At 38.8% G+C, this 25,404-nt stretch overlaps 2 protein-coding genes across 2 annotated transcripts in view; one reads left to right on the top strand and one right to left on the bottom strand.

Annotated features, from left to right (window-relative positions):
* LOC109098273 (leucine-rich repeats and immunoglobulin-like domains protein 1) overlaps nt 1-23,571 on the top strand; it is a 37,029-nt gene extending 13,458 nt beyond the window's left edge. Inside the window, exons 2-18 of the mRNA XM_042766186.1 lie at nt 330-401; nt 1,381-1,455; nt 7,533-7,670; nt 7,785-7,928; nt 9,357-9,500; nt 9,655-9,798; nt 10,984-11,127; nt 13,427-13,507; nt 15,969-16,040; nt 16,397-16,468; nt 17,111-17,274; nt 17,382-17,702; nt 18,716-18,997; nt 20,194-20,625; nt 20,706-20,837; nt 21,005-21,277; nt 21,495-23,571. Of these exons, the coding sequence (XP_042622120.1) occupies nt 330-401; nt 1,381-1,455; nt 7,533-7,670; nt 7,785-7,928; nt 9,357-9,500; nt 9,655-9,798; nt 10,984-11,127; nt 13,427-13,507; nt 15,969-16,040; nt 16,397-16,468; nt 17,111-17,274; nt 17,382-17,702; nt 18,716-18,997; nt 20,194-20,625; nt 20,706-20,837; nt 21,005-21,277; nt 21,495-21,682 (2,878 nt within the window). The 3' untranslated portion in view covers nt 21,683-23,571. The remainder of the gene's footprint in view (nt 1-329; nt 402-1,380; nt 1,456-7,532; nt 7,671-7,784; nt 7,929-9,356; nt 9,501-9,654; nt 9,799-10,983; nt 11,128-13,426; nt 13,508-15,968; nt 16,041-16,396; nt 16,469-17,110; nt 17,275-17,381; nt 17,703-18,715; nt 18,998-20,193; nt 20,626-20,705; nt 20,838-21,004; nt 21,278-21,494) is intronic.
* LOC109061622 (S-adenosylmethionine mitochondrial carrier protein-like) overlaps nt 22,926-25,404 on the bottom strand; it is a 52,014-nt gene continuing 49,535 nt past the window's right edge. The window contains exon 10 of the mRNA XM_042766187.1: nt 22,926-24,307. Coding sequence (XP_042622121.1) covers nt 24,212-24,307 — 96 coding nt within the window. The 3' untranslated portion in view covers nt 22,926-24,211. The remainder of the gene's footprint in view (nt 24,308-25,404) is intronic.

Here is a 25,404-nt window from a genome sequence, read left to right as displayed (position 1 = left end):
CGCTGAAATGAAGATGACGTCCCGCTAAAGGGAGGCTGTTGATGTTCCTGATTTATGGGCCATAAGTGTCGATACGACACGTTTCAATGATGAACCGAACTGATAGACTGTCCGGTGTGTTGTTGAAAGCTGCTGCTGGCACTGTAGATATAGTGAGGCGAGAGATTTATGGTGCTTGAATGGGTCTGCTCATGAGAGAAATGCAATTGTTTTCACATTACCGCTTTTTACTGAAGGATTAGAGATTGTCAACTGTTGTGAGTGCTTGACTAAAAAGTGTTTTAATAAATTTCTCTCTGTCCTCCCCCTCCCTCTCTGTGTTCTCTCAGAAATCTGAGCCACAACAAGCTGGCGGCAGTCGATATGGACATCCTCTCCAATCTGCCTAACCTGAAAGAAGTGTGAGTAGAACAGCCCCATGTCCCCAGTCCAAACCTCCAGTAGATCTGCCCAGCGTCAGCTGCAAATCTGTCCCTGCTTAATGAAATCAATTAGCATGCTAGCAACTTTTCCAGGGCTGTAACATAATGTTGTTGTTGGCCTTCCCAAACTTTAAAGCCAACGTTTGTTTTCAGGACAACGATGTCTTTTTAAATTGATCTTGATTCGGCTTCATTCATTTCAAATCTTCAATTATATATTTTATAAGACAGATCTGAGTCCAGCATAAAATCCTGTTTCTGAGTTGAGCTGAGCGCTGGTTAATGTTTCGTGTAAAACCACTTCTAAATTCAGCTAGAAAACATTCCCACAACTAAAGCCCCATAGAGAGAGGCAATTGAATGAAGTACATTAAATGGTGTAATAATGTTAATTACAGCCATTAGCCACAAACGGTCAAAAATCATTGTAAAGCGTGCTGTTAGTGCTATTGGATATTTAAGTACTTTTGCTGGTGGCTATTGTCCTGAAAGTGGCGGAGATTGGGAATAAAGAGGTTTGCTATTATAAGCGCCTTCCATCATCACCCGACACCAGCCACTAACCTGCGCTGTAAATATTTAATACATCGAGGGACTGTGTCTGGCCCTCAGCCAGACAGGCCTACCTTCCCTTTCTCTCTCTCTCTCTCTCTTTTGGTAGTAAAAAAAAAAAAAAAAAAAAAAAAAAAAATATATATATATATATATATGTGTGTGTGTGTGTGTGTGTATAAATTCAATATGGTTTGCTAAATATATATTTATGATAAAACATTAAACATTTTATTTTTAATGTATCTAATTTATTTTATTAATATATTTATTGTAAAATACATTAAATAAATTTTCAAAAATATATATTAAATATATTATTTGTAATATGACATCTATATTAGGTCACTATATTAAGCTATGTGTAACCTAGATTTTGTTCTGTTTTTTTTTTTTTGATTGACAGGAGGCTTGACCACAATGAACTGACATCCATCCCTTCATTCGGAGACGCAGCAGCAACAGTCGTTACACTCTTCTTGTAAGTGAAACATCAGTGTGTGTGCTGTGATGACGGCTGCTGCTGAGGTGGAACTTTCTGTACATGACACATTATTGTTTGCATGGTGTGGGCAGTCAGGAACATTTCAGTTTTAGCAATTCGTGTAGTGAAAACTGTTTAATCTTTTTGTGGTTATTAATTCAGCAGAACTGCACGCCTAAAAATTCCCACTTTTCGTAGACAGTGTTTAGTGTTGCTGGCTGTGGTAGTGAAACTCAGACTGGTGGGACTGCCTTTACTAGCGTTACCCTGGAGAATTTCTTCCTGTATTTGTTTGTTTAAAGGTGCTGTATGTAGGATTGACACTGAGTGGTTGAACTAGGTATTGCAATCCGAAATCAAAATATTGGATAGGGTTTTTTCACCTGGCCCCTCCTCCTCAGACTTGACACACACGCAGGTTGCCAGATTTATGACATAAACAGGAACGAGCGCACTTGACAATGAATGAAATGAAATACGCTGTGGTTTCCGCCAACTGGCAACCCGGGATGCCGCATTACAATTGGGTACACTAGCAGTGGGCGGGTTTCACAAACCAAAACAAAGACAGACATTCCGGCCCGGAACGCACATTTTCAAAAGAGAATAACTGACTGTAGCATTGTTTTTCAGATAAACAAGTATGTTAACTTAGCATGTTTCTTAAATTCTGCAAACATATTATGGTATTTTTATGCTTTAGTAGAGTCAAAATCTTACATACAGCACCTTTAAGCCCATTCCTTCCTTGGCATCCAGGTACACAGTTATGGTTTGTGAATACTTTTCACAGTATTATACAGTAAGACGGCTAGATTTGCACTAGCTGCAAATATCAGTACTGAATGTCAGGTTTATACTACAATATTAAAGGAGAGGTGCGTCACTGAATAGAATTGCAAAATGACTGAGGAATTCTGAAGCAGTGATATTTTAACATCAAAGTATCAACATATCAAAAAAAAAAAAAAAGTACAGCTTCTTCTTTACGTTTATGTGATTGTTTAAATAATGCTTGGTTATAGACTTGTTTCAGAACACCAGTTTGCCTGTATCTCCTTCACACCGACTGATAGCCCAGCAGTAATCTGTCTTCTGCATGGATATATCTGTAATATATCTCTCCACTACCAAATGTGTCGTTCATTTGAGCCGTAAAGTGATCTGTGTCACGGGCAGTTGTGCTGTCATGGTGTGACCTCATTGATTTACAGTTAATCACCGTCTCCCAGAAATGATGAAAAACCCGATGACCGCTCAGTTCACTTCACAGGATTCGAACATTTGATATTACACTGCTGAGCTGTGCTTGGAAGATATCGGGAAAGGTTGGAATGAGGGGTGATGATCAGGGAATTTAGGTCCAAATGGAAGTGCTTCTTTTTTTGGCCTTGGTTCGAGGCCTGTCTCTATGGAAGGCCGCCACATATCAGGAAGGGCTCATCTTTTTTGAGCCGCACAGCTGAATGCAGTAGAACGCCCAGCTGTAGCTGTCAGTCAAGCAGTTTACTGTAAAAAAAAAAAAAAAAAATGGGGGAGGGGTAAGGGGGCGAGATGGGTGGTTACAATGAGGTGGAGTAAGGGGTAGGAACAGAAAGAGCGAGAGGTCTCGGTTTCCACCTGTGAGGAACACCTGACCCTGCTCCTTTTTGTGACTCTTGTTCGAAACGCCGCTCCGCTCACGGAATTCCTCCCCTCTGAGTTCACCAGCTGGAATGTTGTTGGACAGCAGGGCCCTATGATATGGCCACAGAGCCGGCACTAAAATACAGCTGCGTCTGTCACCAACACCAGACTCCTCAATGCCCTGTTTTATCTGAACTGAATACGACATTTACACAGTAGCTTTGTCTTTCCCTCTTCTCTCTAGTGAAGTGTTTAAACAGCAGAGATGCCATTCCACTGATTTTAATCATTTTCTTTGACTGTTGACAGTCATATTCTCACAGTGTGCTCTGCAACATAGGATCTCACTCTTTATTGTTATGGCAGTGCAAGCCGTGTAATACAAATGCACATTGAAATATAGCTCTAGTGCATTATGATTGTCAGCTGTTGGGGAGTGTTTGACAAATGTTACACTTGCTAGTTGTGTGAGTTGTATGGTAGGGCTGGGGTTTTTATTTGCAAACCCCATTTATTTACGTTAATCCATTTGATTGACAAATGTATCTTATTATTTTCATCTGTTTGACTTTTTTTTTAATGTAATATATTTAAATGGCTAAAACTTTTTTTTTTGGTAATTAAACCAGTGTTTCGCTAAAATAGCCATTGTTGCTTATTAAAATAAATGTTAAGACAAGTAGTTAAATAAGTTACATTTTAGTTGAAAGTTAGTTATATTTTTATTTATATCTTTTTAGGAAGTATAACCAAATTAAAAAGCACAGTAAAATCACTGATATATTAACAATGTTGGTTAATTTATGTTGCCAAGAGTAATATTATAAAATTTTAAGTTGGCAAAAAGTTAAAATCACTTAAAGGTCATTTGCTGCTTTATGGAACCAACAATAACCTATTGTTTGGCTTCTTTGGCTAATGTTATGGTTGTACAAACCTGCATATTTTAGATTATTTAGATTTGTTTTCTAGGTTATTGTTTTTAAATTATTGTTGAAGACAGTAGACAGATATGTTTAATAGGGATGTAACGATTCACTTAACTCATGATTTTGATTTCACGATTCAATTTTTTTCTCACAATTTTTTTTTAACAAAATGAGAATGAAGACATTATACAGTAAATAAAAAGTGTTGTTTTATTAGGCTATTGCTGCACGTTTCTTTGTGAAATTGAAATATAACAAAACTAAATTGAAATTTTAAAACAAACGATAGATAATTAAAACAAGTTACACAAATAAAATAAATCTCTTAATATGAACAAAACTAAGGATTTGTCTGTGCTCTTTGCATTTAAAATTAGAGGCAACCACTGGATTCTAATCTTGATCCAAACAAAGATACAGCATACATGCAGCATGAGTAGTTTTTAATCTAAATTAGACTAAATTTTGAAATTTGAAGCAAAAACAGAATTAAAAAATATTAGGGATAGTTCACCCAAAATGAAAATTCTACCATCATTTATTCAACCTCATGTTGTTCCAAACTGATATGACTTTAATTCTTTTGTGTAACATAAAATAAGATATTTTGAAAAAATACCCCAGTGTTTCTTTGTTCATTACAAGAACAGTACAAGTAAATTATAACTAAAACTATTTGGTTACCAACATTCTTCAAAATAGCTTCTCATGTGTTCCACAATGTCGTCCAGGTTTCTAATGACATGAGTGTGAGTAAATGATCTGAGCTTAAAAACTAGTCTAGACTAGCTGGTTGTTGGATTAACTAGTCTACTCGATCATACCAAACCATATTATCACTACCTGATACAATCTTTGAGAGCTCTGAACACCCTTCCAAAACCACCTCCACCATTTCATCTTCTTACTTTGGAGGTCATCAAGCATATAAACCAATCAATGCTGCCTAAAGAAGCTAAACTGCTAATCCTCAGTGCGGTGCTGCTTTGGTTGGATTAACTGGCTAAGATATTCAGCTCCCACGCTCGCTTTTTGACCACAACCACTAATTCCGACACTGGTCTAAAACCCAGCTTTAGAATCTCAGTTTAACTCAAACAAGTGTTAGAAAAACAGCTTAACCACATGCAAAGACTTTGTAAACTATTTGTAAAGGATCCTTTTGGCATTGGGTCTGTTTTCGGATCTGCTGTAACCCAGATGGAGTAAGTCTAATCCTAGATCTGATCCAGATCCCAACAGTATCACTTTAAAATGTTTTATGTATTCATGGCCAATGCATGAGTGTGGGCCGCTTCTCTTGTTAACGTCAGCATGTTTTTTTTTGCCTGGTGAAGGTCACCAGCTGCTGACCTGCTACTCAGTGGAGTCTCAGTGCTCTGTTAGTCACAGGAACATCCTGTAGGGCAGTGAGCACAGCACTCGTGCTAATCCATACCCTCTCTGTTTATTCAGGTGGGACAGTGGGGGGTAGCCCTCCTTTTCTCTGTCCTTCCGTCGCTCTCTCTCGCTTGTTCTTCTGTCCTTTCATTCCTTTCTTTTTCCCCTCGTCTCACAATTCCCACCCAGATTTCTAGTTAAACGGTCAACCCAGGGAGCATCTGTGTGTCGGCCGGGTCCCGTCTTTACTGGGAAAGGCCTTGCTGGTCTCTCAGGCTCCCACAGAGCACCTGCCAGCAGACAGCTAGAGCAGAAATCCCCTCTTGGTCTCAGCGGACCATGCGTTTACTGTGAGATTTATGCATTATTGGGAATCCGAATAAGGAGGCTTTGTTGTTCCAGCACGGACTCGTTATTGATGTATGGGTCTGTCGGCCTGGGCTTTGTTGGGTTTCTGATAGCATTGATCATAGTACAGGTGCTGGAGTGGTAAGCATGACTAGCCAGCCCCAACGGAGGATGTTTCAGAAGATCTCTTGATGAGGAACTCTCTATGAACACCTTATATGGAGAATATTGGATTTTGAAGGGAGGATGTTTCAGAAGATCTCTTGATGAGGAACTCTCTATGAACACCTAAAGAAATTTACCGGATCCTAATACCAGGATACACTGATATATAATGTTGCATTGAATGAACCGTATTCAAATCCAACGGTATTTACCCCAAAGCTTGTTCATCAAGCATTCATCTTATGCAATGTCATTTCCTTACGTACACTATTTCTTATTGAGTAGCAAGTTTATTAGAGGAGGACTTTCAGATTTTTTTCTTTAGTACTGTCCACTTCTCCATTGCAAGGAAGGCTTACTCTGAAACTACCCCAAAACAAATTCCAGATGTGGAGAGCCTTGACCTTGCCATTCCTTCTGTGGCCGGCAAAAAGAATATTGGATTTTGAAGCTCAGTTGGCCAAGGTTTATTTTTGAGTAGGATTATTTTTTAAAGGATTGAATTTGAAAGCCCCCATGAGAGAAAAGTGTTATTTGATTTGTCTTTACTCGTTTAAATGCTCACCCCAAGCCTGATGTGACTAAACATCAAGAAAGATGCTATGAGAGAGAATTGTTTTTTTATTTGTCTTTAATAGTTTAAATTTTCAGTTTTAGCTGAATCCAAATCAAATACAGAATTTAGCATTTAAACAAAAGTGTGATTCACAATCCAATGCAGAAAGAATTTTTAAATATAAAAAAAAAAAGGGTTTTACACTTTTGTGTGACTAAATGAGACTAAATTCGCAAAATAAAGTTAAACCGAGGTTACGTTAGTAACCGAGTACGTTTTCACTGAATCCAAATCAAATACAGAATTTTCAACATTTAAATAAAGTTGATTACCTAATTTGTTACACTTTTGTGTGACTAAAGAATAAAATCATTTAATGGTGTGAAAAAAACTGGTGTGAAAAATTTTGTTTCAAAGTTGAAATAAATTGGATGAATGCATTTTAGCACCCAAGTTATTTGAGTCCTAATATATTTAGTCCGTTGTTAATCTCTTCTGTTGCATCCAAAACTATATGTACAGAAACAGATATATGCAGGTTTAGATGAATCTTTCATCTGACTGATATTTGTCACCATAGCTGGGTTTTTGTTTGGGATTCCAGGCCTGTATGTGTTTGTATGTCTGCATGTGCGTGTTGACAAATCAAGTTACCGTATCAAGCCACAGTCACTTCTGAAGGCGTGTTTGGAAACAAGCCTCCATTGGGCTTCAAAGCCCCACTGACACATTCTCTCTGAAAGAGCCTCATGTGGTTAGAGCAGCCAGCCGCCTATCAGTGCAGATATGTCGGTCAACATATGGTTTCACATAGTTGCCTATGCACTAATGAACCAAAAAACACTGCGACGACATGACTTCTAAGTCTAAAATAAGTGAGAGATCAGATCTACTGTCTTAGTCTTTGTCAGGATGTTCAGTTTGTTTGCATGAACTGTGCACACATTAAACATTAAATTAGTCTGGCATCTGTCCAGAGAGTCATGTGAAACCATATTAAACACTCCGCAAAGGTTTGTACAGCTGTGTATAGAGTTAGTTATAATAGATGTGTTCTTTTTTCCTTCTAGGCACCATAATAAAATTCGCAGACTGGATGGGAAGCTGCTGCAGAACTTCACTGCTCTGGAGACTCTAGATCTGAGTAATAATGACATCACGGAGCTGAGAGAGCATTGCTTCCCTCCGGGGTTACAAATCAAGGACCTGTAAGAAGAAGACCTCGTTCTCTTTCTTTCAAATAGATATAACTGTGAACATCTGTGTTTTCAGGTAACACTGTATTCTTTCAAAATCTGAAGCGTGATATTTCTTCTCTGTAGGCATCTGAGCAGTAATAAGATTGTTCATCTGGAGTTCGGGGCGTTTAAGAATCTCGCCGGCAGTCTGCAGCTCCTCAAACTGAACCGGAACCGACTGACCCACCTTCCTGTTAAAGGCCTGGAGCTGCCCAGGCTCACACAACTGTGAGTGCACTACACTGTGTATATACACTACCGTTCAAAAGTTTAGGATCACTACGATTTTTTAGTTAAACAAATTTATATTTTTATTCAGCAAGGATGCATTAAATTAATCAAGTGACAATAAGGACTTTTTTAATGTTTCAAAAAGTTTATTTCATACAAGTGCTATTCTTTTAAAATAATCCTGCAGCACTATTCTTTTCAACACTGATAATAGTAAGATTTTTTTCTTGAGCATCAAATCAGTATATTAGAATAATTTCTAAAGTATCATGTGACACTGAAGAATGAAAATTCAGCTATGAATTTACAGGCATAATAAATTAGATTTTTACATATATTAGAATTAATTTAATTGTGTATTTTTATTTATTTATTTATAAATTATTTAATATTTAAATATAGGAATATTTGAATAGTGTAATAATATTTCACAATATTACTTAAAAAAAAAAAAAATTACTGACCCCAAACTTTTGAATGGTAGTGTAGATCATGTTTGATTATTAGCAGAGGTGCTTCAATTAATTTTTTCTTATGCGACAAAACACTAGACGTGTATACTGCAACTGTTTACGACTTGGTTTTATTAGTATAAAGACATTTGTCCAATTTATTGTGCAACAGTTTTTTTTTGTTTGTTTTTAAGGGTAGATACACTACATTTAACTTACAAGTATTTGAGTAGTTTAAACTCTATTCTATTATTCAGCAGCTTTGGAAAATACAGTTTAAAGTACCTTCTCTGACACTGGCTTATATTAAAGGTATCAGCATTCAGGATCAGAGAACCATTGTTAAACATCAGAGCAGGACAATTCTTTCTCTCCATAGCAGATCTATGGATCTATCTGTGCCCTGAGCGTAGCCATCTGTACCTAAGCTCTTTGTTGTATCTAAGGGCTTTGTTCTTCAGGTGGACATAGTGATATTGAATCTTTGTATGCATGAGGCAACATAAGCTCATATTAAACCTCTCATGCGCACACACCTGGAGCACATTTCAGCAACCACAAAGCCACAGCTGGATAGGTTATTTATGACATTAAAGAGGGATCAGAGCCACTTTATTTGAACTGATGGTCAGCTGTACATGCTGTGTGTTTACAGTGCTGCACCCTTAAAAAAAAAAAAGGGTACAAAAAGGAGGTCATTATAAGAACCATTTTAGGTTCCCCAAAGAATCTTTCAGTTCACAATTCTTAATAGAACCATTTTTGTTCTCAGTTTGAAGAACATTTTAATAATCTTAAGAACCTTTGTCCACCTTGAACAACCTTTTGTGCAATGGCCAGGTTCTATGGATGTTAAATGTTTTTACCATAGATGCCGATAAGAACCCGTTATTTTTAATTGTGTATGTCTTCACATTGTCATGCATAAGTTCTTCAAATACTTTAACCTTTTTGGTAATTGTGTGTTTTGTAGGGAGCTGAGCAGGAACAAGTTGCGGTTGATTGAGGGACTCACCTTCCAAGGTTTGAGCAGTTTAGAAGTTCTCAAGCTTCAGAGAAACAACATCAGCAGGTTGACGGATGGGGCGTTCTGGGGTCTGGCCCGGATGAGGGTTCTGTAAGTCCAAACCTTCATTACCACAGCCAAAAAGAACTAGACTATATAATTATTAACATTTCTCACAATAGACCATTTATATTGAATATAAATCAAATATATATCTACCACATTACTTATGATGAGAGTGAACCCTTTTGTTTGTCATCTATAGGCACCTGGACTATAACAGTCTGCAGGAGGTGAACAGCGGCTCTCTGTACGGTCTGGAGTCGCTCCTGCAGCTGTATCTCTCCAACAACTCCATCTCTAACTTTAACCCTGAGGGCTGGGGCTTCTGTGAGAGACTCCGAGAACTGTGAGACACCACTCTCCTTATCAGTCTCCTCCTCCTCATTCTTCTTTATAAATAAATATTTACATGTATCTTATTGTTTAATAGAATAATATAATTTTACTTAGCCTGTCTGTTCTTTAAACTAGGGATGGGCATTTTTCAGAAATATTGCATTTGAATATTTGAGCTCATAAGTTTAATAGAATAATATAATTTTACTTAGCCTGTCTGTTCTTTAAACTAGCATATTCCTACAATTTTATATCCTGTGGTTTTTTTTATTTATTTGAAAACCCCAAACTATTGCAAACGTACAGAAGAAATGTACAGAATGCAGGAGCAAATGGAAAAAAAACGGCTATAACACGTAAAATCAGCATATGGTTATCAGTAAAAAAAAAAAACAAAAAAAAAAATACATGCCAAGTCCAAAAGCGTTTTTAGCCATGAAAATCTGTGAACGCTTGCGAGCGTTACGGAGGCGTTTGGTTGCTGTGATACAGAATAGCTTTTATTTTTCAAATAGTTATTTGCGGGAATACTAGTCGGGAATTCGTCAAATTTGACACATAAATAGAATTCTACAAGAGGATATCATCACATTAATTGTCAAAAATTTGACACTTAATCACATCCAATCTTTACATTACACGGAAGCATTTGTCCACAGTATCACCTTCTGCACTAAACACACAGCACTCCTCATCTTTCTGTAGATAAGCTCTGTTTATCCCCTAATGATGCACTGGATTGGCAGCGCTTAGGAGCTCAGCCACATTTTCACTCATCTCTCCTGATGCTAGTTAAAGAAGACAGCGTGATCCTCCAAGTATATGTGCGTATAAGTGTTCCACAGAGAGATCTGTACCTGAGTGAAAGTGATCTTATCTGGGTGATGTGTGTATACACTGGGAAGTCCTGTCAAGCGTATCGTGTCCTCCCTGTACGCGGTATCTTCCTCTATCTAACACTCTTCTCTGTTGTGGGGGTAATATGGCTTTATTGGTAGGACATGTTGACTGCGGTATCAGCTGAGTGGTCAGCCGTGATTTTGCAGATAGGTTTATGACACGGCTGTTATTGCATTCTGGACAAGACGGCCTGATGGGACGTCAGCCTGCTGTGATTAACTAAATTCTAGATTCTGACGAAGCTAACGATTGCAAAACCTAAATGCAGTTCTTGTTTGTTTTTCTTTTTTCTCAGGAACTTGTCCTATAATAACCTGACGAAGCTGTCCGAGGGTGGATTTGCCAAACTGGTGAACCTGATCTCGCTGCGTTTGGGACACAATTCCATCAGTCACATCACGGAGGGAGCGTTTAGAGGCCTTATTTCCCTACAGACACTGTAAGTTTCTTCACCCTTTGAGAAATCCTCTTGGATTAAGAATAAGACTAAGCCTGCATGTGAAGAACACTTGATGGTGTCAAAGCTGTGGCACAGTGATTTGAAAGTCCACATGCCAAACAGCTCTGTCACACTGAGTCATTGTGCTCATATGGGGGAACCAGGTTCAAGGCCATTCTGCCCTGATCACATTCCTAAAAATGTAAGTCATTCTGTACTATCTGTTTAATAAAAAAGGAAAAAGTGTTAAAAATAGCAAAAATAAATACAATAGAATAATACAAATACATGAAAAAATAATGCCAATGGCAGAATGTGTTGCAACACAAACACAAGAAATGCACATTTTCATTGTAAACAGTTGATCAACAGTGTTCCTGAAAGCATTTCCCTTCTTGAAATGGCTAAACAAATCAGTCATAGTTTCTAAAGTAATAAACAATGTTGCAGAAGAACGTGCTGATTGATTTAGTAGCATTTGCTAAAGTAGCCATAATCTATTAAGTCTGGTGAGAAAGCTTTCTGGTTTCTTTTCCTCATTGTTTCGTTGTTGGTTCCCACCAAAGTTGGATACACATGTGCACCCTGCTCAAGGCTTCCTAGAAGAAGCTATGTCTTTTTTTTTTTTTTTTGCACACAGTGAAAGGCATTATGGGGAACCAACTCTCCAGCCTGACTTCCATAGACACATAAAGTCTCAAACGCCACTTCATGCCCCCCTCTTTCGGTGTCTCAAAAGAGAAAAGAGAGAATTCTGCCTTTACTTTCTTAGATGAAGGCTTTTTCACAGTAGGGTGACAAGCCAAGGCACAACACAGCCCTCAGTGGCTGGCAGTGGGGAGAGTGTGGGGGGGAAGGGACTTGCGTAGTACAATTGTGAAGGCCTCTGTTTTCTTTTGTTCCGTCCTTCCTTTATGTCTTACTTGCTTGATTTCCTTTATATCGTTCTCTTTCTCTCCCTCACTTGCTTTCTCGCTCTTATCCGAGCCAGTTCTAATCTAATCACGGCCTTAGTGCCTTACTGGGGCTTCTGTTGAAAAGAAGCAGGGGAGGTTTTAATTGGTACGCGCTTCTGGCCGGGCGAGAGGAGCCCTGGTCGGGTGTGAAAGACCAGAACCGAACTGTCTTTGAGCTGAGGGGGTGGGGGCCTCCAACCCTACTGTCATTAACAAGCCAGGGTCCATTCACAAGCAGCCAGCCAGAAAGAATAGGAAATTGGCAGCCGAGGCCAGGCTTGAAGGGAAAGTAACAGAAAGAGCCAAGGGGGCGGTTGTCAGCCGGGAGGGAAAGGGCACAATCCCTCCACCCTCTCACCTCAAAAAGGCATTTATTCTTTTTCAGCAACAGCGATCTTTTTAATGGCATAGAAACAAAGGGACCCCATACAAAAATGGCATTGGATGGTAATACACTGTGTCATTTTAGCATAACCAAGATGCTATTTGAGTATATTATTTGTTTATATTTGGTTTTAATTTGTGTGCAATTTTTAGCAATGATGATGAAATTTGCCTTGTGTACTATGCACATTCCCTAGCATATCTGTAAAAAAAGAAGTATACTTTAGGCTTTAAGTGACAGGTTTCACTGAAATGTGTTCAAAACGTGGTTGTTTGAATTAAAGGAACAGGCCGGCCATGTCTGTCGTGTTTAGAGATTTGCGTCAGAAAGTTAAGGCCGTGTAGACAGGCCGCTAGCACCATCCGGGCTTGTTCGTGACTTGTCTGAAGTTGTATTGTGTGATGTGCCCATATGCCTTTACCTGCCAACACAGTTTTTGCATTGACGGATTCAAACGGCTGTCAGACTGAATGTGTGTGCAACTGTGTGAAAGAGCTGTGTTTGTGCAAGGCGCTTTCAGCTGTCATGCATTATTCATGCAGTGGCCTGTGCATTGTTGCGCTCCTTAATGTCACAATTCACAAATAAAAGAATGTGCTTGGTTGGCAGAGGGCAAGAGAGAGAGCAAGAAAGAGAGTTTTGTTGGACTTTCTTGTTTTCAACCAGGTGTCCAGGGCAGCTTTTGCCACTGCCGAACGTTTGTCAGCGGTATATGGAAGAGGAATTCACCCTCTGCTAAGCCTCACCTTTTAAAAATTACTGACCAGTCCCACCTCAGTTAAAAAATCTTAAAATACATATAAAGTAAAATATCAAAATTACATTTAAAATAGATGTAAATTTAAAATCGACATTTGAAATAAAATTACAATTTATAAGCTTGGGTGGAGCTTAGCAAAGGGTCAGCTGTTCCATCCTCTGTCTTTCCTGCCTAATCTTTTTCTTTTTCTCTCTGCAGAGAGTTGGACCACAATGACATCTCTGGCACTATAGAGGACACCAATGGGGCCTTCACTGGCCTGGAAAACCTCCACAAGCTGTGAGTGTCACGCATTCTCCTTTATCTCTACCATCATCTTTACTTTAATTTTGGACATACTTACATCACGTGCAGCCAAAACTGACGTCCCCAAAATCCTCCACATTTAACATCAAACTGCGTTGAACAACATCAGACCATGTCTATCCACAACAATTTTAATTTTGAGTTAAAAAGATGAGAAAGAACCTCAACCCACACCTTCCATGCAGTGCAGATTTGGGAAGAGAAGCTTTTTATAATTGACTTATAGTAGATGAGCTCTTGGCTTTGCTCTTGTGATGGAATCCGTGAGGGCGTAAAATGGGAGGCAGGCAGAGGAGGGGGCTTCTTCAGACACATCAAACGTCCCACTCTGCGCCTCTTGTTACGGGAGCAGAGGTTCGCAAATCTGCGGATGCCGCCTGTTGATGCACATCCCTGCCATACATCCTATTCACCCATCCTGGGAATATGCAAGGGAGAATTAGGGAGAGATGTGCACAACATCAAAGTCTTTTCTGCTGTTTAGTTACCACAAGATGGGGACGGTGGCTGACTCTAGTTTTAGTAGATTATAGATAACATCTAGTTATTTTGTTTGATACTTTGCTTGTGGATCACTTGTACGCCCTAAATCTTCATGTACAGATTCCATGTGCACCTGCTCGTGATGCCAACGGATCCAGTTAGCATCTATTTCAGTGGTTTCTATTTGGAACCCCAGTTTGGTCAGAGGTTGGATTGGAAGCCCAGGGCTCAAGACTGCCCAGAGGGTGACCTGCAGATGGGTGGTTGCTTCAGAAATGGTGGGGGGGCTGGAGGAGATGAGTGGAGGTGATGTCTTAGTCTTGCAGGAGATGACAGATGCTGTCGCACACACATAGACCATCAGTCCGCTGACAGACACGGCAGGGGCTGAATTTTCTGGGGTGATTCCCATAAGCACATAGTGAATAAACTAGTTAATAAACTCATGAAACTTTATTCTAGCAGTGAGACTTTTTTTTTTTTTTTTTTTTCATTTTTGACAATTAAATGAATGTTTAAATTGCTGTTTAAGATGATGCATTTTGTTTTTGCACATGGCACAATTTTTTTGGATGTCCGATTTTATACTTTATAAAACTATATAAAATGTGTTTATATTGCTTTTGTGTATTTTGGGACCATAGCAGCTGATAGTAATGATTTTTGAGAACACTTTACAATAAGGTTGTTAACTAATATAGTTTACTATTAGTAACTTTAATAACAAAGGTAATATTGTTAAATGTAATCTTTAGCAAAATTTAAAAACAATTAGAAAAATCTATTTTTGTTGTGATTCCTAAACTCACTTGCGTTTAAAAATGATTTTATTTTATTTTTTGTTCATTTAGACGAAAGATTTTGAAAAAGATTTTTTTAGTTCTGTATAGATTTTTAACATTGGCCATTTATCGGATATCAGCCATAATGTGAAAATAATTACCTGATTTTCAATATCAGTTACGATTTTAATATCCATGGACCCGACTTTACTTATATTACATTGTTACATGAAAAATGAAAAAAACTATTTTACAATTCAGTATTACAATGGTGTGATGCCTAAACTCACCTGTAGCATTTAAAAGAGTTTTTTTTTTTTCTTTTTATATGTATTTATTAAAAAAAATATAGATTTTGTGGCTCAGTGGTAGAGCATTGCGTTAGCAGTGCAAAAGGTTGTGGGTTTGATTCCCAGGGAACACACATACTGGTAAAAAAAATAAAATAAAATGTATAGCCTGAATGCGCTGTAAGTCGCTTTGGATAAAAGCGTCTGCTAAATGCATAAATGTAAATGTAAAAAAGTGTATATATAAATATATATACTGGATTTTTAATATCCACCGACTCACAGCCAATAAGATTATCCCCTGATCAAAGTGACAACATTGTCAGGTGTCAGATCTGGTTTATATGAGGAGGTGCTGGCTTTCACGGTGCTGACTGAGGAGTCTTGAGCCCAGGACAGGAAATGCACTGTTGGGCTTGTTTTGGTCCAACATGCTTAAGAAAGGAAATCGTGTCATCTGGGGGGGAGGTTACATCCCCGAAGGAGCCTGTTCCCCTTCACCTTTCCGCGATGTTTGTGTGTGTACGCCTGCTTTTGAAGTGCGAGCAGGATTAGCCCCTACAAGGCGTTTTAACCAGAGCCTTGACAAGGCCACTTTTATTACTATCCAAGCCATGCTGTTCTCCAGCCACTGAAGCTCCTTTTTATGTGACCTCGAGCTCTGGGCTCTACCCTGTCATCGCTATTAAATTCTAATAAAGATAAAAGTAAGCTTTGAAGAGCTGCGCCGGGCCCCCGATTCCTCACCCTCCTCCTAATCTCTACACAGTTTGGATTTCCAATCCCACAATCCCCCTCTCTTATCAGATTCAGCCCAACTAATTGTGCACACTCTTTCTCTCTCTCTTTCCTCTCACCCTGCGTGTCTGGAAACGTCAGAACTCTGTTTGGAAACAAGATCAAGTCGGTGGCCAAGAAAGCCTTCTCGGGCCTGGAGGCTCTAGAGCACCTGTGAGTATCCCACAATGCTGTTTGACCCATATAGCAGCGGCTGCCAAAAGTAAATGCTTAAGAGGGCTGCTAGCAATTTAATAGTGCCCGCTGCTCTTGTCTCGCTAGAGCCAGGTTTAACTTGCACAGGAACACAGTTATGGAGCATGTGGTCAGTTTCGTAGAAGAAAAGGAATTTTTAAGCACTTCTGCAGATGCTGTAACTCCACATCTGATATTGGGGTCTTTCCACCTTGTTCAGAGTTATCCCGTATAAAAATAGGCTACGGATTCGCATGCGAGCGCAGCAGCTGTATGTGAATATTCCCATGTTGTCTTTCTGTCACGCCTGAGGGCCCTGTTTAATCTCTCAACAGGAACTTGGCGGAAAATGCCATCCGCTCCATCCAACCCGAGGCATTTAGTAAGATGAAGAACCTGCGTTACCTGTGAGTCCCATTATTACACATGCTCCTTTTCACACGCACATCCACTCACCCGGTTCTAATGTTTCTCGACATCATGAATGTTTTGATGACAGTTAATTGTCATACAAATAAAATGCATAGTTTCCTGAGGCTTAAAGGAAATAGTATGCCATGACTAATGCCAATTAAAATATTAAAATATTTCAAGTGCACTTCACTCCACTTTTTTTTTTTTTTAATCCATGTATCTGAGATTTTTTTTTTTTTTTAAATTAATAACACTATTATTAAAATTAACTATTATTTAAATATACACTACAGTAAGTTTTTTTTTAAAGATAAATGAGTATTTATATTTTGCAGGAATGCATTAAATTGATCAATGTACAGTAATAACACGGTTTCTATTTCAAATAAATGCTGTTATTTTCACATTTCTGTTAATCAAGGAATCCTAAAGAAATGTATCACATCTTTTTACTGTTTTTAATGTATTTTGAATAATTAAATGCAGCTTTAGTTAACATAAGACACTTATTCGTCTTAACTGGACATAATTGTGCACATAATTCAGTTCTATCAAATCATCTCCATCAGTGTTTACAGTGTAGATGCATGCTAGTTGGCTTTTAATTATCTTTCTTTCGATCCCTCTCTCTGCAGTCATATTCAGAGTGATAGTTTTCTGTGCGACTGCCAGCTGCACTGGTTTCCGGAGTGGCTGGTAACACGAGGGCTGAAGCCTGGCGTTCAGGCCACATGTGCCCACCCAGAGAGCCTAAAGGGCACCAGCATCTACCAGGCCCCGCCACAGAGCTTTGTTTGTGGTAAGCAGTGCTGTATTGTCTATAACAAACAAAGAAGTCAATCACAATAAGGAAAAACATAATCATAAGGTGTGTTAAAATGTCTCTATCCTTGTACTTCCCTCCAGATGACCTTCCCAAACCCCAGATCACTGTCCACCCCGTCACCACGGCAGCAGTATTGGGCAAAGATGTGCATCTGACCTGTACGGCCGCCAGCAGCAGCAGCTCGCCCATGACCTTCACTTGGCTCAAGGACCAGGAGACACTACGTCAAGCCGAGGTGGAGAATTTCGCCCACGTACGGGCCAGTGACGGAGGTGTAATGGAGTACACCACTATCCTCCACCTCCGGCACGTCACCTTCAACCATGAGGGCCGCTACCAGTGCATCATCAGCAATCACTTTGGCTCATCCTACTCTAACAAGGCCCGCGTCACTGTAAACGGTACATTTAACAAGTGCAAACTATATACTGGTACTCTTCTACATACATTTTACACTTTAGTTGGGTATGTAATGGGTTCCTCTACAGTTGGAAATGTATACGTCACAAATTCCTATCGCGATGTGTTCGTTTAATATTGTTGTAGCATTTTGTGGTTTGTTCTAGTGGTGGCATTTTGTTGTTTTTATAATCTGAAGTTTGAAATGTATGTGTTTTAAATGCCAGTATGTGCTTAATTCACAATAATTGTCATTTATTGAACATTTATTACTTTAAAAAAAATTATAAAATGTGTAATTTCCTTTATTTTTAATAAATATTTTAAAATCCTTTTTTTTAAATATTAAAATATTTTAAATGTTTAAACATTTAAATAATAATAATAATAATAAAAATGATAAATATAAATACTTTTGGTTCACCTTTAGTAAACTTTTCATTTGTACAAATCGATTTTTTTAACCCAGCTACCTGAATATAATATTTTAGTAATATATTATTAATTTTAGTTGTTGTACATGCATATTTATATATATAAATAATACAGATATATAATACAGTGTTTATATGAAAGTCAAATTATTCATTAATTTATAATTTCAAGGTAATTTTAAGTCCGTTCAATTTGTAATTTGTAAAACATACGAGTCACACCAGTTGCACAAAATTCCCATTATGCAACATTTGCTCAGAGCTTTTCTTTCAGTGAACTGCACCAGCAAAATTCAGTTTGAACATTCAGACTGAACTGCGCCACTCGAATTTTGGCATTTTTTATCTTCTCTGCTGTTAGCAATACATTTGAATTACATGCCTTGTCAGTTCAAGCAACAGATGCAAATGGATTGTCCTGAGGCATTTTTGGTTTCTTGCCCGTCCAAATCAAGCAATTTCCCATCACCAATTGAGTTAGTCACAGCTATGAATGCTGGGCTTGTTTGGTGCTGATGAAGCAGCATTATGGGAATAATCCTTGCTAGGGCTAATTTCCCTTTGCCTGCTTATGCGCACAGTGCTGCCTTCATTTGTCAAGACTCCACGCGACATCACGATCCGCACGGGCACGAAGGCACGGTTGGAGTGTGCGGCTGAAGGACATCCGACTCCCCAAGTGGCGTGGCAGAAAGATGGTGGTACAGACTTCCCTGCCGCCCGAGAGCGCCGCATGCGTGTGATGCCTGATGACGATGTCTTTTTCATCATGGACGTGAAGCCTGAGGATATGGGCGTGTACAGCTGCACGGCAAAAAACACAGCGGGCATGATCTCTGCAAACGTCACTCTGACAGTGTTAGGTATATCCATTTTAAAAATATTTACATGATATAAATACATTATATAAAGACTTTTTTTGTCCCATTATGGAATTCAGATTTTGTTTATTAAGCTGTTGGAGTTCTGCTAACCCCTGCTTAGTTCTACGTAAGAATGTTTTTCTTTCCCCATCTGAAGCAGCTGGGCTTTATGTGCGGGCTTGAAGGGGAAAGGTCAGGAAAGAGGTCACAGGGGGTAGAGGAAGTGCTGAAGGCTCACATAGTGGTATTTTTGAGTGTTTCTAAACTCTCAGTTGAGTAATTGCTAGGCAGAAATAGTCAAATACTTGTTATTTTGTAGACATGATGTGGTATAGTCTGCCTAAAGTGGGCTTTGTTTTTGATTCACTAAAAAGAATTGCCTCAAGGGGTCAGACTAAATACTGAACCAGACTACATACTGGTCGCACTGGAAGAGAACCCGTTTATAAGAGTCATTCATTCAGAAATAAGACTACAATGGTCCCACTGTATGTTTTTGATTCACTAAATCTAAATGGCTCATAAGAGTCATTTGTTCAGGAACTGGAGTTGTTCTGTATGTTTTCGATTCACTACAAAGAACCGGTTTATAAGAGTCATTAATTCAGAAATTACTCTAGACTTGGTCCTGCTGTATATTTCGGAGTCACAAAAAAACAAAACAAAAAAAAGAACAGACTCTTAAGAGTCATTCATTCAGGAACTGGACTAAGCTGGTTCTGTCGTATGTTTTTGATTCACTGGAAAGAACCAGATCAAAGAAGAACTCAAGAGTCATTTGTTCAGGAATCAGACAATTTTATATATATATATATATATATATATATATATATATATATATATATATATATATATATATATATACAAGTGACTATCATAATGCTAATGTAGTCCTAAAAGTTGACGAAATACAATTTAAGCAGCTTTAAACATTTTAAATTACTATTCTTTATTTAAAAATACAAATGGCTCATCTTGTACTCAGGGTGAATTGTTTTTGTCCAGAACAACTGTCTAAAATGAGAATGTCCCTCATAAATTAGAAATAGCACATGAAAAGCTAGCAACAGCAAGTAGCAAATTATGATTCACAGCTGTGACATCAACTAAACACCAGTGTCAAGCCATTTAAAGGGATCTTTATCTACACATGGCTGTATGTAATTCAATAACTCTTTCTTGTGACCTTCCTGCAGAAACCCCTCATCTGGCACAGGAAATGGAGGATCGAAATGTGGTGGTGGGTGAGACAGTTGCGTTGCAGTGCAAGGCTTTAGGCAGCCCACCTCCTCGCATCACCTGGCTAAAGGGGGAGGAGCCTCTCAGACCCAGCGACCATCACTACTTCACTCCAGGGAATCAGCTCTTGGTGATCGGCAGCACCACCTTAGAAGACGCTGGACGCTACACCTGTGTCATGTCCAACACGCTCGGCACGGAGCGCGCTCACTGCCAGTTGAATGTTTACCAGCGATTTGAGGATTGCGCGCCTTTTTCAAGTCCCAGCACTGTTACTGTGGGAATCATCGTCATCGCCGTGGTCACCAGTATTGTGGTGACATCACTTGTTTGGGTGTGTATTATCTACCAGACGAGGAAGAAGAGCGAGGAGTGCAGTGTAAACACAGGTGCGTGTATTCACACAAATACTGTATTTGTTCAGGGCTCTGCATGTTGTGTCTATAACGTTTGCGCTTGCCTTTTACAGACGAGACAATTGTCCCTCCTGATGTCCCCAGTTACCTGTCCTCTCAGGGCACTTTATCAGAGAGACAGGACGCGTGTATACGAGTGGAGTCCAATGGTGGATCTCAAGCCAACGGACACATAGAAAACAATGGTACAGTATCCACACTTTTCTTGTAGGTCCAAATGGAATCTACTGACTTATTATTATTTTTTCTGCATTTACAAATTAAATGAATAGATGAATTTTCACGTCATGCCGGCATTTTTTGGCTGTATGACCTTTGCACAACATATGTTAAAAAGCACCTTTTATTTCAGGCTATGATGGGCCAGTCGTGTGCACAGACTGCTTGGAAAACGGTACCCACTACTCCAAACACTGTAACTACCTCCCTCACGGGATAGCGCCCCCTTCAGGCCTGGAGTATCAGCAGACACGCCAAACATCAACTTTCACCAGCCACAACAATGAACCACACTGCAATGGCACACCCAACGGGGTCAGGAAAGACAACCAAACTCCCATCTTTCCCACCAACCATGACAGGGTGACAATATCACCCTCATCGCACCAGTACAACGACCGAAAAGGTGAGAACAGGGTGACAATATCACCCTCATCGCACCAGTACAACGACCGAAAAGGTGAGAACTCTTCCTCTTAAATCACTATTCCTCCCACTGCTTTATGAATACACACTTTTATCATTTCAGTTCTGAGTGATTTATATCAGATTGTTGATCTTTGACGTAATACAGTCATAATATCTATTACTAATAACATCACTTCCTTTCTAATCTTTCTCAGGATTGTGGGTGAATAGGTCAGACACACCTCCCACACTTGAAGAGAGCTACCATCGGCCAGTAAAGCTCCTGTCTGGGGACTGTGACATTGAGTCCGAGCTTAAACAGACTCTATTACCCAACGGACACGCACATACGCCCGATGCCACCTCAAGCGAGAGCCAACCCTTCAGACGGGCCAGTGACTAATGCCTCACCAACCCTCTTCTTTATCCTTTTGCACTGAGAACTGCTACCTCACACTGAGGGGCACAGACAAAGCTGCCCCCATCTATCTAAATGCAGAACAGGGGTGTCCGGAGTTTGAAGGCGAAGCTTGAGTGGGGCGATGACGTCCCATGCGAGCGTTAATGATGTATATAGATATAATCCTCCTCAGGGAGGCTTGGTTCACACTTTAGAAATGTGACTTGCATTTGACGCATGCAAAATGTATGACAGAGTGCTACAACATTAGGCTTTGAGCTGTACATAAGAGTTTTCATATATAAATATATGAATGTATGTATTCTATAACTTTTACAAAAGAGTGTTTAACTCTATTCGGTGCATGGTGAGATCAGAGTGGTTTTATTTTATTTTTATTTCTTTGCTTTTTTTTTTTTTGTTTAAGGATCTCTCTTGCTTTCCCCAGTTTTATAAGCAGTGCCTTATTACAAGATCAAATGACCACAAGTCAGTTTTGTTTTTTGGGAGGGAGATGTCTGTGTACTTTTTCTCTCACAAATGGGAATTTTGTCATGCACTTGAAGTTTAGACAACCCAATCATAATTGATCACCTTGAAGGAATATTCCAGGTTAAATACAAGTTAAAGGGTTCTGGAAATATCAGGGAAATTACTTTTTTGTTGTTGTTTTAAGTTTTTGATGACTAGAAACTAATACGATCTACAAAAATAGAAAAGTCTTGGACAAGTTTTCTGTTGTTGTTGTAAATGCTATCTCTATAAATGATGTTTAAGTAATTATGACTGGAAAAATAATGGAAATTCACTGGTAAAAAGGTGTGGCAACTCTAAAGTTAAGTTCTTCCCACAGCTTTGTGTCAATTTACCACAAAAAATGTGTCTACAGAAAGGCATTCACAACAGACAGCAGTCAGCAAACTATTGTATTTGTCATTACTAACTGGTGTTTAACCTGGAATATTTCTTTGCCAGAATACATATGTTCTGGTCTGTGATGAAGGAAGAGCTCTGCATCCATTAAGGTACAAAAATGACAAATACTGGCATAAGGGAAAATATAAGCACTTTGATAAATCATGTAAGAGTTATTATTTGAACTGAACATTTTTACATCTTGAGATTCTGATGCAATCGAGGCTCTTCCGTTAACAAAGGTACACGTCACCACAAGCTGCTTCGCTCACCTACATACCTGTGGTATTTGAAATGAATTTTTAAATGTATCTGTTGACCGTCTTTTTTAACATATTTGGGGAAATAACAAACTATCCAAAAATAATACTTAGAGAGATTTGCTCTAACAGTGACTTTCTAACAGTGACATTAGACGTTCGTAAGCTGAACGCTGCCAAATCACGAAAGGGAAAGAGCGTCTCTAGAAAGCTCAAGCTGTGTGTGCTGGTCTTCAGCTACACAGAATATCTTCACGTAAAGGGAATAAGTGAACACCTCAGAGAATCTCTCATAGTCTTTGGTAAAGACTAAAGCAGCTAATGCTAAGATACGTTTATTAGTTAGCCTGAGCCAAACCGGTTCATGTTCATGTCAAAGCCAAGGTTTTTTAGGCCAAATAGTAAAAGAAAGAAAGAAAAAAAAAATCTACTACTAAACTTGGTGAATGTTTTATAAAGTTAGATTACAGCAAACACCAGTTTAACCCCAAAGCTGTTGAAACTGACCTTAGCAGTACATTGATACTGTGGTTAAATGGTTATTTGTGTAATCCAGCTCTGTGAAGAACCCCACTAATTCAAATAGGTTAACTCTACAGATGTGTGGGTCACCCTGTTTTGAACTGAACTCTAATCACAGCTGATCATCCACATGGCTAAAACTGTTGAAGTGTCAAAATGGCCAGGTGTTTATTAAAGTCACATTTTGCTCTTTTACTCCTTCTGGTTTGTTTTATTTTGATGCACAGTGGTTGAAATGACTTTGTATGAATAGGCTTTTTCTCTGCATTCTGCTTGAGTCTCACTGTGTGTTTATCAGCTAATAATAGTGAAGTAGAGCAACTAGTTACAATAATCCACTGGAGTAATATTGGTAATGCCCTTAAACTTGTTACCTATTAGTGCATACTTGAGAGTTTAGTATATAAATACCAGCACAGTCATGTCTTAATACAAATAGCCGATTCATTTTTGTAAAAATACTTTTTTTAATAGACACATATAGGCTTGCAAAAATGATATGTGAGTTTGAACTCGATCTGTGGTGCAACATAAGTAAAATCCAGGCAGTTAAACTCAATCTGTTGTGCACTGATGATCAGGAATGCAAACCACTGTGTTATGTGATCTTTTTATCCAGGCACCAGGTGTCCTCGCCGTGGCCCTCAAGACCACCGGTTCAAACTAGGACAGAGGGTGCGTTCTCGGTCAGATTTGAACAACCTCAACTCATCTGTAATATACCGGTTGCTCCTGGTCTCTGACCTTGTTTTGCAGTTTTGGCTGTACAGTCAGAGTTTGGGTTGAGGAAACCGGTCCAGTACAAACCGACCCACACCGTCCATGACGAGGGTGTTTATAAAAGCATACGGCGCACTTTCTCATATGCTCCGAGGAAAATGAAGCCTCCCATGCTGATGAACGTCACTCTGGGGATGCTGCCGGCGAACAGTTCAGATGGGATGAGAAAACATAAAAGCAAGAGTTAGCAATAAGTCTTTTCAAGCTAATAATTAATTTCAAAATATGATGATTATTCACAGTTATGAACAGATCAATTGAATTAAATTCAAAGACATTATTATAGCAAAGTCATAAATCATTGGTATTTTTATTCCCATATTTATATATATATTTTCATATATTATTGGTCTACAGTCCAAAACAATTGACTCTTTGCCGGGATTTGATTGACAGATGATCTGACCAATCATTATGCAGAATCTGCCATTTTGGCAAAAAAAAAAAAAAAACAGGAGAGTAGATTAATGTTGGTGGACTTAATTTAAAAATGGTGTGTACTGACATCTTTCTGCGGTTGAAACAAGATACCTTCTGATGTTCATTCATGTTTATTTCGTGCTATAACTAGTAAAGAGGAAGAGATGATTGGTTTGCGATCTGTCATGACACATTAAAGAGCCACAAAACTGTATTTACTGTTTAAATTTCTCAAGACAAAATTTGAAAGCTGACACTGTTTCATATCAGAAGTCACCTGCTCTGTCTTGACTGTCGGCGTGTTGTGAGTGTCCTCTTTTTTTGTAAAGCGAAATTACATTGCAACATAAACGTGCTTTTATTGTTTCATATCAGAAGTCACCTGCCCAATCATTAATGGTTCTCTTTTTACTGTACAGAATCATCTGATTCCTGATGAATATACAGCACAATCAGCTGTTCAACTCCTGAATGAATGACTCTTACAAGAAGGTTCTTTTAAGCACATCAAAACATACAGTGCAAGTCAGATTCCCAAATGTATGACTCGTACAAACTGGTTCTTTGTAGTGAGTCAAAACATAAAGCACAAGTACAGTCCGATTCCCAAGCTGACTCTTATGAATCAGTCCTTTTTAGCAAATCAAAACATTCATCACAAACAGTATAGTCCGATTCCCAAATGAATGACTCTTACGAGACAGTTCTTTTTAGTGAGTCAAATACACAGCACAACAGTATTAGTTCAATTCCCGAACATATGACTCATACGAACTGGTTCTTTGTAGTGAGTCAAATCATATTTCACAACCAGCATAGTCCGATTCC

Source organism: Cyprinus carpio, chromosome A11 (genome assembly GCF_018340385.1).
Source record: "Cyprinus carpio isolate SPL01 chromosome A11, ASM1834038v1, whole genome shotgun sequence".
NCBI classification, from domain to species: Eukaryota; Metazoa; Chordata; class Actinopteri; order Cypriniformes; family Cyprinidae; genus Cyprinus; species Cyprinus carpio.
The sequence above is the reverse complement of the archived record's forward strand: the minus strand, read 5'-3'. Positions and strand labels throughout refer to the sequence as shown.